At 40.1% G+C, this 17,524-nt stretch overlaps 1 protein-coding gene across 1 annotated transcript in view; it reads right to left on the minus strand.

Moving 5' to 3' along the window:
* The window catches only part of SLC9A9 (solute carrier family 9 member A9), a 1,177,825-nt gene that overhangs the window by 443,860 nt on the left and 716,441 nt on the right, over window positions 1-17,524 (minus strand). Inside the window, exon 12 of the mRNA XM_073625891.1 lies at window positions 124-277. Within this exon, the coding sequence (XP_073481992.1) occupies window positions 124-277 (154 nt within the window). The remainder of the gene's footprint in view (window positions 1-123; window positions 278-17,524) is intronic.

Consider the following 17,524-nt stretch of genomic DNA (forward strand, 5'->3'; position numbering starts at 1 on the left):
ATCATAAAACCCTAATTGTTTACATAAAGTGATAGCTGCAATGCATTTTATATTAATCAGTAGAATACTAAGGAATTGAAAAAAGGAATACCTTTTCCCACTTGAAATCTATACAGTACTGACCTGATCTGTAGCCATGTGAGCATTGGTGTGGTCCCCCCTCCAAATACCCACACTGTAAAGAAAACGACCAACAGTGTTGTAGTGAACATCATTTGCTTGGGCTGAGTCTCTGTGTCTCGAATTGCTAGAGCAAAGGCAATTGCTCCACGTAAACCTGCAAAAAAGAACAATTATGAGCTTTTAAAGAAATCTTTGCTTTGAAAACTCTTCAGAGGGCACATCCCATCTGCTAAGTGGCTCAATTTTTCCTTCTGGGGTTCATATTGTGCTGTTGGTCACCCTACTATGTATATCCCCATGACTTTAGGTTTCCTCCATTCTTAAAACCAAACTCCAAGTGCAGCTAAAAACCCAATTGAAATATATTCTGTATATGAACTATTTTACATACCAAATACGTTTTTTAACTCTCTGCACCCTGTCTTGTGAACCAGATACACCAACCATACAGAACAGTCAGGTCTGTGACCTACACTTTACCAGCAGACCAGTTTGGTAAACTACACACCCCCTGACTGGACAATGCAGGCCATCCTTCTGCTTAATCTGCTCTCTCCCCCTGCCAGCACATAGGAAAGTGGTTTCTACTGCAGTCCTAGAGACCTGTTGAAGTCACCAAGAGTTATAACGTTTCAGTGTTTTCCCATGGTACACATTTTTGTGCATTTCCACATAAATGTCACACACTGTTTATTAACCCTTTCATGCCTAAGCCTATTTCTGACATTTGTTGCTTACAAGTTAAAATCTGTATTTTTTTGCTAGAAAATGACTTAGAACCCCCAAACATTATATATATATTTTTTAGAGAAATCTAGAGAATAAAATGGCAATCGTTGCAATATTTTATGTCACACTGTATTTGCACAGCGGTCTTTCAAATGCGATTCTTTAGGAAAAAAGACACTTTCATGAATTAAAAAAAACTAAAAAGTTAGCCTAATTTTTTTGTATAATGTGAAAGATGATGTTACACCGAGTAAATAGATACCTAACATGTCATGCTTTGAAACTGCGCACACACGTGGAATATCGACAAACTACGGTACCAAAAAATCTCCATAGGCGGCACTTTAAAAAAAAAAAACGATTACCAGGTTAGAGTTACAGAGGAGGTCTAATGCTAGAATTATTGCTCTCGCTCTGACGATCACGGCGATACACTGTTTGATTTGAACACCGTTTACATATGCGGGTGTGACTTATGCGTTTTCTTTGCTGCGTGAGCTCGCAGGGACGGGGGTGCTTTAAACTTTTTTTTTCTTATTTATTTTTATTTTTTTACCTTGTCAATTTAAAAAAAAAAAATGATCACTTTTATTGCTGTCACAAGGAATGTAAACTTCCCTTGTGACAGTAATAGGTGGTGACAGGTACTCTTTATGGAAGGATTGGGGGTCTAAAAGACCCCCAATCCCTCCTTTGCACTTCAAAGTATTCAGATCGCCAAAAATGGCGATTCTGAATACTGTAATTTTTTTAACCACTTGACAACTGGGCACTTAAACCCCCTTCCTAACCAGACCAATTTTCAGCTTTTGGTGCTCTCACATTTTGAATGACAATTACTCAGTCATGCAACACTGTATCTATATGAAATTTTTGTCCTTTTTTTCACACAAATAGAGCTTTCTTTTGGTGGTATTTAATCACCGCTGGGTTCTTTATTTTTTGCGCTATAAAAGAAATAAGACCGAAAAATCTGTAAAAAAATACATTTTTCTTCATTTCTGTTATAATATTTTGCAAATTAGTAATTTTTCTTCATATATTTTGGCCAAAATTTATACCGCTACATATCTTTGGTAAAAATAACCCAAATCGGTGGATATTATTTGGTCTTTGTGAAAGTTATAGAGTCCAAAAGCTATGGTGCCAATATCTGAAAATTGATCACACCTGAAGTACTGACGGCCTATCTAATTTCTTGAGACCCTAACATGCCAGAAAAGTACAAATACCCCCCAAATGACCCCTTCTTGGAAAGAAGACATTCCAAGGTATTTAGAAAGATGCATGGTGAGTTTTTTGAAGTTGTCATTTTTTCCCACAATTCTCTGCAAAATCAAGGTTTTTTTTTACTTTTTTTTTTTCCACAAAATTGTCATATTAGCAGGTTATTTCTCACACACCGCATATGCATACCACAAATTACACCCCAAAACACATTCTGCTATTACTCCCGAGTACGGCGATACCACATGTGTGAGACTTTTACACAGCGTGGCCACATACAGAGGCCCAACATGCAGGGGAGCACCTTCAGGCGTTCTGGAGCACCCAGGCCAATTCTGACATTTCTCTCCTACATGTAAAAATCATCATTTATTAGCTAGAAAATTACATAGAACCCCAAAACATTATATATGGTTTTTTAGCAAAGACCCTAGAGAATACAATGGCGGTCGTTGCAACTTTTTATCTCGCACGGTATTTGCGCAGCATTTTTTTTAACGCGTTTTTTTTTTGGAAAAAAAAACGTTTTGTGCTTTACAAAAACCAAAACAGTAAAGTTAGTCCAATGTTTTTGCATAATGTGAAAGATGAAGTTACGCCGAGTAAATAGATACCTAACATGTCACCTTTCAAAATTGCACGCGCTTGCGGAATGGTGCCAAACTTTGCTACTCAAAAATCCCCATAGGCGACGCTTTAAAATTTTTTACTGGTTACATGTTTTGAGTTACAGAGGAGGTCTAGGGCCAGAATTATTGCTCTCGCTCTACCGATTGCAGCGATACCTCACATGTGTGGTTTGAACACCGTTTTCATATGTGGGCGGGACTTTCGTATGTGTTCGCTTCTGCATGCGAGCACACAGGGACAGGGGCGCTTTAAAATTTTTTTTTTTTTTTTTTTATTGTTCATTTTACTTTATTTATTTTAGTTTGATGCTTTTTTCCAAAAAAAAAAAATTTTGACCAGTTTTATTCCTATTACAAGGAATGTAAACATCCTTGTAATAGGAATATGGCATGACAGGTCCTCTTTACAGTGAGATATGGGGTCAATAAGACCCCACATCTCACCTCTAGGCTGGGAAGCCTGAAATTAAAAAAAAAAAAAAAAAAAAAAAAAAAGATCCTGGCTTCGATCGTAGCGGTGAATCGGTAGAAGCGCGGGAGGGGGGGACATCCCCTCTCGCCTCCCGTAAGAACGATCAAGCAGTGGAACAGCCACTATGATCATTCTTATGGTGTAGGGAATCGCCGGCTGAAAAAGCTGATATCTGAATGATGCCTGTAGCTGCAGGCATCATTCAGATATCCCCGCACAAAGTCAAGGACGTTGTATGACGGCCGGCGGGCGGGAAGTGGTTAAAACGCATTTTTTTTTTTAACACAAAGTTGTCCATTTATACAATATTTCTACCACATAACATGTACATACCAAAAATGACACCCCATAATAGATTCTCCTACTCCTCCTGAGTACGGCAATACCACATGTGTGAGACTTCCACAGCCTGGCCACATACAGAGGCCGAGTACAGCCGAGCATGGCAGAGCATTGCTGGGTATGGCTGGGTATGGTGGGGTATTGCAGAGTATGGCGGGGTATTGTGGAGTATGGCGGGGTATTGCGGAGTATGGCGGGGTATGGAGGAGTATTGCGGAGTATGGCGGGGTATTGCGGAGTATGGCAGGGTATTGCGGAGTATGGCGGAGTATGGCGGGGTATTGTGGAGTATGGCGGGGTATTGCGGGGTATGGCGGGGTATTGCGGAGTATTGCGGAGTATGGCGGGGTATTGCGGAGTATGGCGGGGTATTGCGGGGTATGGCGGAGTATTGCGGAGTATGGCGGGGTATGGCGGGGTATGACGGAGTATGGCGGGGTATGGCGGGGTATGGCGGAGTATGGCGGGGTATGGCGGGGTATGGCGGGGTATGGCGGGGTATTGCGGGGTATTGCAGGGTAATGTGGGGCTTTGCAGAGTATTGTGGGGGTATTGCAGAGTAATGTGGGGTATTCCAGGGTAATGTGGGGTATTCCAGGGTAATGTGGGGCTTTGCAGAGTATTGCACAGCATTGCAGAGTAGTAGGGATGGCTGAGCATGGATGGATGGATGGCTGGATATCTCTGTGCAGCGCTGTGGGCACTACACATACAGCCCACAGTGCTGCAGCCAGCCATCCATCCATCCCCCTCTCCGCTCACAGTGTACCGATCGGTACACAGGAGGGGAGGAGAGGAACCGGCGTCATCAGATGACGCCGGTCTGTTTACATGTGATCACGCCGTCATTTGACGGCGCGATCACATGGTAAACGGCCGCGATCAGCGGCCATTTACCAGGATCCGTGATGCGCCGGGTCCGGATGTGTTCGGGTGCGCGCCCCAGGGGCGCGCGAGAGGGGAATTCTGGGAGGACGTCATAGTACGCCCTCCCAGAGTTAAGCAACCGCCCTGCAGCCGTCATTCGGCTATGGGCCGGTTGTTAAGTGGTTAAAAGACGGCGCCACTGGCAGCCAAGTAAACCAGAAATAACGTTGTGAGGTCGCTTCCATGTTTACACAAAGCAGACTGGAAGGAAGCCATTTCGGGCTTCCTTCCAGTCTCACTCTAGCAGGCAGAAGTGCTGGATCAGCGATCTTCAAACTACGGCCCACCAGCTGTTGTGGAACTACACATCCTATGAGGTATTGTAAAACTCTGACATTCACAGATATGACTAGGCATGATGGGAATTGCAGTTCCTGAACAACTAGACGGCCGTAGTTTGAAGACTCCTGTGCTGGACCATGGATTGGGTATCCTAGTGGGACAGGAGGCCTGGAAAGAGCGGCGGAAGGTGGTGGGGGGGGATGTCGCCTCCCGCTCCTCCAGAATAACAGCCAAGCAGCTCTCAGCCGCATCGGTTGTTATCCCTGAAGAGCCAACTGCCTGCTCTAAAAAAAGGTACCAGCAGCTGCTGCATGCATCATCCCGGTATAACCCCTTAAACCCGAGGCCGCATATGTGCGTATGGTCGGCGCTAAGGGGATATACACTGTCCCTTCTATTTCTGTATCTGGATGATGGCACTATAATTATTTTTAATTAACCCCCTTCACGCCTAAGAGTAAAACAAATCTTAATGCCTAAGCCCAATTTTGCAACTGTAAGGGCTGGGCTCAGCCCTTCCTTCTCAATCTTTTTCACAGTGACTCACCTGATGATGATATCCTGTTCGTCAGTCCTGCTGGTTACTTAAGCTGTTCAGTTCAGTCCCTCTCTGCCTTCACCTTGGTCAACACATCCAGAGACTCTCTCCTGTGAACCTGTTGAAGACTTGGTTGGCTGACATCCCTTCTGGTTCCTGATCATGCTTGCTGTTCCACTATGCTGATTCTCTGGTTTCCTGGCCTGTCCTGAAGTACATTGATCTCTAGCTCCCTGACGTCCTGGCTTGTCTAAATATCCGTTCCAGTTACCCAAATCTGGCTATGATTTGACTACATTGCTCTGTTTACCTTTTACTATTATTATTATTATTAAACAAGTGTGATTTTTTTTTTCTTTCAAAATATTTTATTTTTAAAATACATAGAATACAATATGATACATTTAATAATTATTTTAAAGGTTCATTAACATTAAATCCTGGAAAATGACGAGTTCACGACAGTAAGCCATTAACAAATGGGTATAAAATAAAAATGGATATTCCAATCCTGTTAGGCCAGCTTAATAGGTAACCTGGTCTGGTGGAGAGCACTAAGGAAATAGAGGGACTCCCAACCCCGAGCACCCCAACGGGATCATACTGTGCCAAAGGAGCGAACCCTCCACCTCCTCAATTTTTAACTGCACTTCTGTCTCTGTCTGATTCATGGTTTCTGACAGCAACTTTGACATGCGTTAGTAAAACCGTACATATCATCACAACTACTTTGTGCATCCAGGTGGATTATACCTTGTTTTCAGGACTAACTGGGCTTTCATTTGGCAGTAAATAGTAATGGATATCTCCTGTTTTTTTTTGTTTTTCTGCTATCAAAGGAAAACTGGCCCAAAATAGTAAAAAAATCATTATTTTTATTTAGCTGTATATTTTTGCTACTACCATAGCCTACCACCAAAGAACAACTCAAAACAAACTCTCTACTCCTGATGATTGCAGCGATACCACATATGTGTATGTTAATTGTATGTACCCGTAGTACAGCCCAGAAATAATAGTGCACATTTTGCTTTTTTTTTATCCTACCCAAAGCACACTGACACTGATACTAATTTAAAAAAAATACATATTTCCAAAAATACTGACCCGGACCTTGACCCAAACACTAACCCTGGCACTTACCTAGATCAAACCTTGATTTAGGTATTTTTCTAAAAAATAAAAAAAATTATTAATTTTTACATTTGTATTATTATTTTATCTCTTTTTTCTACACACACTATTTTTTCTATCTCTGCAAGGACAGAGAAAGATACAATTTATTTTTCTCATCCATTTACTAAGACAGAAAACACGGGGGTGGGCTTCATAGTGACTGATATCTGTGATAGCCATTAACCTCCCTGGCGGTATGATTATTTCAGATTTTTGATGCTCAAAGCGGTACAATGTTTTGCATGGAAATTTGACGTTTTATATCATAGGCCTGTAATTCTTAGGAATAACACACTTAAATCTGTCCAAACAAGAGTCCAGTAGACAGCCAGGGCATGATAAAGTTTGAAACACAAAATCATAAATTATAATATAATAAATAACTATAAATAATAGTATAATAATAATAATAATAAAAAATATTCAATAATGTAATTAAATCAAAAACACTGAAATTTGCTCAGTTTCAGAATTGTAGCTGTCATTACTTTCAGTGTTTTATGATGAATTTCCCAACGAATCACTATCGCTCAATTCTGCAAGTGATTCTAATTTATTATCGCTGTTTTCTAGCTGGTCTAAAACCGCATTTGATGTAAAAGGGACACTTTTTGGTTGCTATGCACAATCTCCAGTTTCCAGGCAGAAAGAACAGTATTTATAATATAAAACTGCATGCAAGGCACTGGACAAAGTATTAGGGACAAAAGGGATGTGAAATGATTTGATACAGTAATGTAATCTGTAAGATTATAGTGTACTATATGTATTGTGTGTGTTTCACTTATTGAATTTGGCGTAGTGCTCCGTCCCCATGTGTCGCGACGCTCGCAGGGAACGGAGCCCAGCGCTGTGATACATTGAGCGGATCCTGAGGACAAGGTAAGTAACTGTACCTGGATCCTGCAATGCGATCCTGAGTGTGGCTCGGGGTTACTGCTTTAGGCACTGAAAATTCCCCCCCGAGTCACACTCAGGAATACCGCCAGGGAAGTTAAGAGGCTTTTGTTTTCTGTGCAGAGCTACACCAGATTTTGCACTCTCCAGTTTTACTAAATCCACCCCTAAAAGTTAAAATGACACAGAAGACAACCATACCAAATAACAAACTGCAAACCTAAAGTGTAAACATAGAATTGAAGCAATAAGCAGAAAGCAGCTTTTTAAAGAGGCTTAAACCAACCACATCATACACCAGTACCCCTTGTTTACAGTTTGTGTTTTCTGACAGATTGTCATTTTTATTGTGGCTGGGGCTATTCAGAGATGAGTGCTGTCATTTTGTGTTAAAGTATAGTTAGTAAAAGTTGAATGGACTGAATAATTGATATGAATTATTCATTGAATGGGCTGAATACAAAATGATGCATTGGTGCAGTGTTGGTAGCACAAAAGTCGTATTTCTACAGTTTTGTTAAGCAGCAAGGCACATATTGGTGCAGTGACGGCATACATGAGAGATGGTGAGAATAGTAAGGCAGGATAGTGGTCAAGGGTATGCAGGAACAGTGGTGCAATGGGGGGGGTGAAGGTACAGTGCTGACAGAGGGGGAGGCAGGCATAGTGGTTGTGGTACACGATTGACCAGTATCTTGTTTTACAGCCAGAGGAGCACTTTCTTGTAAAAGCAAATCTAGCAGCTAAATAGCCACTGGATTGTTTTTAAAAATGGCATCCCACCATGACGATTCTGCCGGCTGTCAATAGAGCTGATCAGGAGCAGAATGGCCCAGATCATCTCTATGGTCTAAGATACTGGAAGCGCCAAGTATTTTGTCACTTTCAGACCATTAGTAGTTTGTAAAAAGCAGTGGATCATACCGATCTTGATATTATCCAAAGCTTTTAAGGGTAGAGGAAATATCTGGGGTCTAATAGACCCCACAAGTCTCAGTAAAGAGGACCTTTCACTGCTTGTGTAAACAAATAAAAAAATAAATACTAATTAAAAAAAAAAAAAAAATATTCGCCCCCAAGGTGAACGTACGGGTCTATCCCGCATTGTAAGTAAACTAGATAGCACCACACATGTGAGATACTACCGCCAACATTAGATCAAGAGCAATAATTCTAGCATCAGACCTCCTGTGTAAATTTACAGTGGTAACCTATAAAGAGTTTTAAAGCATCGCCTATGAATAATATACGTAGTTTGTTGCCGTTCCATGGGCATGCACAATTTTAAAGCATGACATGTTTGGCATCCATTTATTGGTGTGACATCATTTTTTATATTTTACCAAACAAATGGGTATTATATTGTGTTTTGTGCATTAAAATTAATTAAAGTGCATTTTTTTCAAAAAAGTTGTTGCGTAAATACCGTTTGACATAAAAAACTTTAACGCCCACCATTTTATTCTCTAGGGCCTCTGTTATAAAAAAAATATATATAATATTTGGGGGTTCTAAGTAATTTGCTAGCAAAAAATACAGATTTTTAAATGTATATGAGAAGTGTCAGAAAAAGGCCTGGTCTTTAGTGGTTAAGCACCTATTTACACTGATCCATTGTGGTAATGTGCATGTAATGGCATAATACTATAACGTATGTTAGAGCATGCAACTAAGCCTAGTGCATTGTGGTGCCTTTCTTTTTGGATAGCATTAAGGTGCTGTTCATTTTGAAAGATAGTAGGGTGCCATTCACTTTGGATGACACCTCTTGCTCACCAAGCCAGTCCACAATAATTAACACAGGTTTTAGCACACCATATCACACATGGCACAACCATTTGTTGATTGTGGTGTGCTGTGTTGACAAAAATGCTGCACATACTGTACACTGAATCTACAATATGGAATACCACCCATCTTTTTGAGATGGGAATGAGGGACACCTATAAGCTAAAGTATATAGGCATAGGACATTATTATTATTTATATAGCGCCAACAGTTTACGCAGGACATACCCCCTGCCATTCTCCCTTAAGGGCTAGTTTACACTTGCTTCAAAACAAGGCTTTGGATAGGCTTTCTTAAAGCTCTCTGAACACCAGTAAAAAGCCTGTCACTAAATAAAATGGTTAGCTTACAGTCCTGTTTACACCTTGCTTTTGCTTGGTGCTTTGGTGGGGCTGTAATGAGGCTTCAATGAGGCTTTTGTGGGGCTTTAATGAGGCTTTGGTGGAACGTCTATGAGCCTTTGGTGGGGCTCCAGGGAGGCTTTGGTGAGGCTTTGTGGGGCTTCGGTGGGGCTTCACTGCGACTTCAAGCAAGCTTTGCCATAGACTTCTATGTAGGCTTTGAAGATGCTTTGAAGCACAACTAAAATGACATGGGGTATAATTTTTGAAGAAAAAACAAAGCAAAGCAAAGCAAAAGCAAGGTGTAAACAGGACTGTAAGCTAACCATTTTATTTAGTGACAGGAGCTTTGACTAATGTTCAGAGAGCTGTAACAAAGCCTGTCCAAAGCTCTAAAGGAAAATTGATTTTAAAAAATGGTTAGTTAAAACCACACGTTTTTTTTTTTTTTTCCACTACTATACTGGCTTTTGAAATTTACAAATGCGGCCATTTATAAATTAAATGAAAGGTTTAGTACTGGGAAACACTTTTTTGAAATAAAAAGTGCATTTTATATACAACTATATAGATCAGATCAAAATGAGGGACAAATGAGGAGGAAAGAGGGGCAGAGGGACTTTGTTCCAAATCAGGAACAGCCCTCGAAATTAGCAACAGTTGGGAGCTATGAATACGGTACCTTGGTAGTTCATTCAAAATGAATTGATGAGTGGGCTGCTTTAGCATAACACACATTTACACACATGCAGGAACACAGCGGAACAATGTGAATCGACCCTAAAGGTCAAAATGGGAGAATCTGACTGGTTGCTATGTGGCAGTACAGGCAGTGTATTGTAATCAAAGAGAAAATCAAGAAAATTATATATATATATATATATATATATATATATATATATATATATATATATATATATATATATATATATATATATTATATTATAAGCTCTGATGAGGCCTAGTGTGTTTAACCAAATCCACTTTAGACAAAGCAGTAGATGCAGTAACATAGAAACATGTCACATACATTTATGCACATTTAATAAATCAAACAACAAAGCACAAAATGTACCAAAATCAAACAACAAATAGGAATTCATCTTTTATTAATATGATTACAGTAAAATGTAATCAGATTAGATTTCTATTGGTTTTTGTTATTACCCTACTGAACAAATCAGTCCTTCACCATAGTAACAGGAACTGGTAGGATGGCTGATAAGGAAATGCAGACTGGCATCCTAGCATTTGTCAGGTCTAAACTGTCTGAGTGTATTTTGGGCCCGTCTGAGCTTCTGTGTGCTTCTCTCCCTCCTTCTGCTCGGTGTTGGCAAAACAACATTTAGAGTAGCCTGTACACATTCTGCTTATAAGCAACAAAGTGGTAATAAGATTGCTGCAGTGCCAGTACATAGACATCACAGCTTTACCCAGCTTGTCACATATACAAAGACAAACTGCTGTGCTGATTTTATACCCACACTGGACTGTTCATCAGAATCTACCTGGTTCATGGATTATTCATCTAGACATCATGTGTTAAAAATAAGCAAATTTAGTTGTACATATGTATGACATTCTTGAGTTCACTGGGAGCTGCATGGTTAACAAAATAAAATACAGTACATGTACTTTCTCTACCTCTCAATTGAAAATAACTAATAAACCTAGAACACAATAATTCTCAGCAAGGCATAACTAATCTAGCCTCTAGGATTGTATGAAAAATGCTAGCATTTAAGGACTGGAGTGCAATCAGTGCAAACATGCACTTGATTAACATTTACAATGTAAATTAGGCTGGAAAATTTAAACATTATAGAGCATCCATGTAACACAAATTGGTAATAATAACACACAGACAAAAATGGAGAACTTTAATATTTTCTCAAAACAGCGTGGATCATGTATACTATGTATATTGGTTTTATAAAGAGAATGGTCTGTAAAATATACAGCTGAGGCATTGTGTGGTTTGCAAACTCATGCATTTACTAAAAAATCCTTATCCCACTGAGTCTTTTAAAAACAACAGATGAATGCATATTTACAGTATATACTAAGAACCTTAAGGAATGAAGTGTAAATGACACCAAAATGAACTGTGGCAAATATTACTATATCTCTACTCAAGGTTGATTTGATAGTATTATTAGAGCTTTTTCCCATTGTAGTGACTTTTGAAACGTGGGGGGTATTTTTTTGCTAATAAATGAATCATCATTCATTCAGACAATAAGGGAGTTCTTTTTGACATAAACTGTCTCTCTTCAAAATCCATTTTTGTCATAAAACTTCTACGTTATTTTGTCTTGATTTGTTTAAAATTGAATATTTGGGTTAAGAGTAAATTCGTACCAAGTAAGCATAATGTGGTCGCTGATGCATTATCTCGATTCTAGATGGCTCCTTTCAGACATTCCAAGTCATCTGTGGGACTTAATTTGACTCTGGTTATATCCGCCATTCAGCACTCAATTGCTCCTAGAACATGGACCGATTATTCGGTTGCATGGCAGAGGTGGCTTTTATTTAACCACTTGCCGACTGCCCGCTATCTACTGACCGCAGCAGAACGGCACTCCTGCGCAAATGGCCGTAGCTGTACGTTGGGCACTTTAAGGAGTATAGAGGGCATGGTCCCTAAGGAGCTGAGTTTCATTTTAATACCAATAAAGGTGCCGCGGCTATTTTAATACCACTTTGCTCTACGTTTGGTTTATTTTAAGTGTCAATTATTTTAGTGGTTAAGTGTGGAGCCTACACTCCCATGGAAAAGTGGGTACATCTCAGGTACCCACAACATGGGATTGTGGCGGCCACAAGATTTAAAGAAAAAAAAGAAAACATTTCTGGTAGTGTACCTTTAAATCTCGAGCCGGCATGTCATAGGTGTGTTAGGCGGAAAACGTGCATTGGGGGGCTATATAAGCACCTCACATGCAGGCTCCCATTGAAGTAGACCTGGGATCGGCTTGGCAATCTCCCCTCCCTTCCACCCTGTTATGTGGTTTTGTCACACTTGATCAAGGGGGGACTTTTGCTGAATGTATTATTTGATGCTATTCGCTCGGGTTCTATGACGGTGTGATATATATATTATATATTTTAAAATACAAAAAAATGAAATATTTATTTGTATGAATTAATTAATGGCTTTAGGCACAATTTTGAAGCTGCTTTTTTCCTGCCAGCAGCAAAGGCATTCAGGGGAGGAAAAAGCATCCTGTGTGCACGAGGCCTTAAATCCAAGTGCCATCTCAAGAAGGCAATCAGACTGTGCACTTTGCAAAGTTTCTCCTGGTGCTCCAGAGCTTACTAAATGAGCATAAGCTCTGCTGACTTCCATCATCCAACCATGTACAAGCACAAATGCTGTCTTTTTCTTTTCTTTGCATGTGATTGGATATTCTTTGCAAAGTGAAGCTTTACCTCATTTACTAAGCTTTGGAGCAACTGCACTTGCAGAGTGCAACTGCACATTGCAAAGTGCACAGTCTATTTGCCTTTAGTAAATCAACCTCAGTGTCCCTAGATCATAGATCTATTCCTGGCATATGTAAGATCCTGGGAAAAAAACAGAATGACCTCTGGCCCGAATGCCCTGTACACATGGTCGGACATTGATCGGACATTCCGACAACAAAATCCATGGATTTTTTCCAACAGATGTTGGCTCAAACTTGTCTTGCATACACACGGTCACACAAAGTTGTCGGAAAATCCGATCGTTCTAAACGCGGTGACGTAAAACACGTACATCGAGACTATAAACGGGGCAGTAGCCAATAGCTTTCGTCTCTTAATTTATTCTGAGCATGTGTGGCACTTTGTGCGTCAGGTTTGTGTACACACGATCGGAATTTCCGACAACGGATTTTGTTGTCGGAAAATTTTATAGCAAGCTCTCAAACTTTGTGTTTCGGAAATTCCGATGGAAAATGTGTGATGGAGCCTACACACGGTCGGAATTTCCAACAACAAGGGCCTATCACACATTTTCTGTCAGAAAATCCGACCGTGTGTATAGGGCATAAGTGTACGCCGCAGGCAGCGTACACTAAATAATGAACTGTTGGAAGTGGGCAAATGTAGTTTTTGGCGGGAGAGATTTGCATGTCTCTAGCAGTCTGCTAGAACAAAATGTTTGCTCTAACTGCATATAAAGCGTTAGCTGGAGTTCAGCTTCGATTTGTTAGTCAAGTCAATCTAATTCTGCTAGTCTAAAGCAGGTCATAGATGAGTAATTGTTTTCTTTCAACCAGCGGGTTGAACGAACAAAAAAAAGAGTTTCCCGATCCACACATTCAAGGTGAATGGGGAAATCCTCCCCACTGAGCCTTTGTATTCTGACAGTGGGGAGACTTCTTAGCCATCAGAATACACTGATTAGCACTGCCAGCTATAGCTAGTGGCACTGATTGAGCTGGGAAAATCCAACAGGCTGGTTGTACAGAAGTCGATTGGTAGATTGACTTCTGTACAACAAGTCTGCCCATGCATGGATTGAAATTCAGCCGATCCCTGCTGAACCAGCCAAATTTTGATCCATGTATAGCCACCTTAACTCTACTCTCCCTCTGACTGACAATGCTGCTGTCCAAAGGTGTTTGCTTTACTACTTCATCCAGAATGCTGATACCCTAACTCAGGAAGTGTGTTACTGGCTGCATCACCAGGTAAAATAAAGGAAAAATAAACTAGAAAACGATTGCATACACCATGCCTAAGGATTGGTTAGCTGCAAAATATTACATTTTTTTTTTTTCTTTTTTCCACATCAGCGAGCGCCACCAACTGGCCTAATCAGCGTAATAATAATTTATTGTCGCCAACTTAGAATCACATCATTGTGGTTTTCTTTTCTTTTTTTTCCTTACTTTTATCAAATATAAGACTAATGCCCCGTACACACAGTTGGATTTTCCGATGGAAAATGTCCGATCGGAGCGTGTTGTTGGAAATTCCGACCGTGTCTGGGCTCCATCGGACATTTTGGAGAGCAGGAGATAAAATTTTCCGACAACAAAATCCGTTGTCGGAAATTTCGATCGTGTGTACACAAATCCGACGGACAAGGTGCCACGCATGCTCAGAATAAATAAAGAGATGAAAGCTATTGGCCTCTGCCCCGTTTATAGTCCCGAAGTACGTGTTTTATGTCACTGCGTTTAGAACGATCGGATTTTCCGACAACTTTGTGTGACTGTGTGTATGCAAGACAAGTTTGAGACAACATCCGTTGGAAAAAATCCTAGGATTTTGTTGTCGGAATTTCCGAACAAAGTCCGACCGTGTGTATGGGGCATATCAGTTATATACAGCTTTATTAAATACCCTACTAAAGGAGTTCTTAACCTACTTATTCCCGGCTGCTTAAATAGCCCCGCTCGGGCCAAACATGTTATATAAATCCTATTTCTCCCACCCCGGGATACCCTGGGTGACATTAACACTTGCAGCCCTGCGTAGAGAAGAAGCAAATGACAAAGAAATATACAAAAAAAACCCCTAAAAGAGAACTAGGAGAAGACCACCTATAAGAAACTGGGCTAATGGGGTCCCCACACCCATAGCCCCCTATTAGGGCCAATAGTGAACTATTAAATACTTATAATAACCCCCCACCCCTTCCCATCCCCCAACTCCCACCTCCCTCTATTCCCTACCCTTTCTATACGAAATCCTACCCAAACACAGAATTTAGTGTTTTCTATTGTTACCTACCTAAATCAAAACACCAATAACCCTAAATTTCTTCGTGTAACCAACCGGTTCTGTATTTCACTAGTGCATATAAATCTGGGCTATTAACCTAGTCCCTTACACTCCAAGCTTTCCCCTTAAGCAGGCCACCTTATCCATCCATGGCTTCCACATTTTGTCAAATTCCTGAAGATTCCCCCTTTTAATATACTCCAATCTCTCCCTGCCAATAGAGGCATCCAGTGTATCTATCCAATCATTCACTGTCAGGGGGTCCTTTGATTGCCACCTTAGCATTATCATTTTTCTAGCCTGAAATAAGCCCCTCAGGATTGCCTGAGTAATACACCTCTTCTCCCCCTCTACCCTTCTATATCCCAAAATACATTCCACCGCCTCCCTCTTTACTAACGTGCAGTAGGTATCTCCCAAACTGCTAGCTACTCCCTCCCAGTATCGGAATAGCTTGGGACATCTCCAAAGTAGATGGATGAGATCCCCAGACTCCTGGCACCTAGGGCAACTATCATTAGGCCTTCTACCAAACCTAAAGAGCCGTTTTGGAGTATAATAGGCCCTATTAAGCAGCATCGGATGAGAAATCTTCTGCGAGGGGGATACTGACACCAGAGGCGCCATCTCAAATATTCTCCTCCATTGTTCCTTAGAAATTGCCCCCAGTTCCTCTTCCCATTTAGCTCTTACCTTCTGAAGTATCCCTATTCTATTCTCTGAATTGCTTAGTTGATTATAGATTTTAGTTATTAGCCCCCTAGTGGGTACTACTTGTAGTAGCTGACGAACAAGGGGCATTTCCACCCCACCCATGGGCTGATCGCCCAATTGGGCCCTGAGAGCATGTTCTATCTGCCGGTAAAGGAACAGGGAGCTCTGAGGGATCCTAAATTCCTTAATCAGCTTGGAGAATTCTTTAAGAGTATTACCTGAGTATAGCTGTCTTAGCTTTTTAATACCACCAGCCTCCCACCCTTTACTCTTTCCGATTTTTAGAATTTCCTGTAAATTCCGATTATTCCAGATAGGGGTGTAATCTGTGAATTCCTCATACCCCATTCATTTCTTAACAGATTTCCAAAGCTTAATTAGCAACCTAATTGTTGGGAATTCATGGTAAAACATATCTGCCTCCAATGCCTCGATGAGCGTATTATGTCGAGCACTTAACTGTCCAAAGGTGTTTGCTTTACTACTTCATCCAGAATGCTGATACCCTAACTCAGGAAGTGTGTTACTGGCTGCATCACCAGGTAAAATAAAGGAAAAATAAACTAGAAAACGATTGCATACACCATGCCTAAGGATTGGTTAGCTGCAAAATATTACATTTTTGTTTTTGGGTTTAATACCACTTCATGTTCCACTTGAGTACAAATTGATTTCTTAAAATGTGAGGAGTAGAGCTCACTCTTAACTTATGTTTTTTCTTATTTCCCTTTAATGGATTTTCAGAGTGAATACAGGTTTACCTTATTAGCTAATAATCATTTGTCAGCGTGAACATAGAGTTTTTAAAGTGAATATTCACTTTGCTAGGTGAACAGACTAAACTTTGTTAGTAAATCAATTCCAATGCATTAAAGTAAGGTGTTTTTGTATAAAAGGATTACAAAATGTCCTTTCAGTAGAGTGTACTTCCACTGAAGCAGAATTTTTTTTTTGAAAAAAAAAAAATCTGCAACTCATAGAAGCTCTAAACATTTTTTGGTGTATCTTAACACTATTACATATTAACAATATTATTACAATTCATATAATAATGTAAAAAAAAAAAAAAATCTTTAGCGCTTCAAAATAGAGAGATGGATACTCATAGTCCAACCAGCAAATGATAGAAGAGGATGGATCCAAAAGAAAGGCATACAGAATTGTTTCTGTAGGTACATTTATTTCAGGAGTTTAGAATGCAGTCAGTAAGAAGTATGACAGCTAGGGACCAGCAATTATAATGGGCTATGTCTTATTCTGCCAAGATCGAGGTAATATTGTTCACAATAAAATCAGAGAGATAGCTGTCAATAGAGTAATGTAGGGTGATTTCTCAATAAACCTCTCCATAGTTTCTTTACAGACATAGACAAATTGTTTAAAGTAATTACTGCTAAACCCTCCTGTGTTGATATAACATAGTCATGCTGTGTTGTTTAGCTGGAGTGTTGATTTTGGCTCTCTTCTAAATCAACAGAGTTAGAAAAGTTTTGGAATAGGTTGAACTTGATGGCCTTTTTTCAGTCATAGTGACTATTTTACTATGCTGCTATGTGACACTTTCCTTGTTTTATCTGACAGAGATTCTTTTTTAAAGCTTTAACAGGATTCTGTCTG

Source organism: Aquarana catesbeiana, linkage group LG04, assembly GCF_042186555.1.
Source record: "Aquarana catesbeiana isolate 2022-GZ linkage group LG04, ASM4218655v1, whole genome shotgun sequence".
In the NCBI taxonomy this organism is placed as follows: domain Eukaryota; kingdom Metazoa; phylum Chordata; class Amphibia; order Anura; family Ranidae; genus Aquarana; species Aquarana catesbeiana.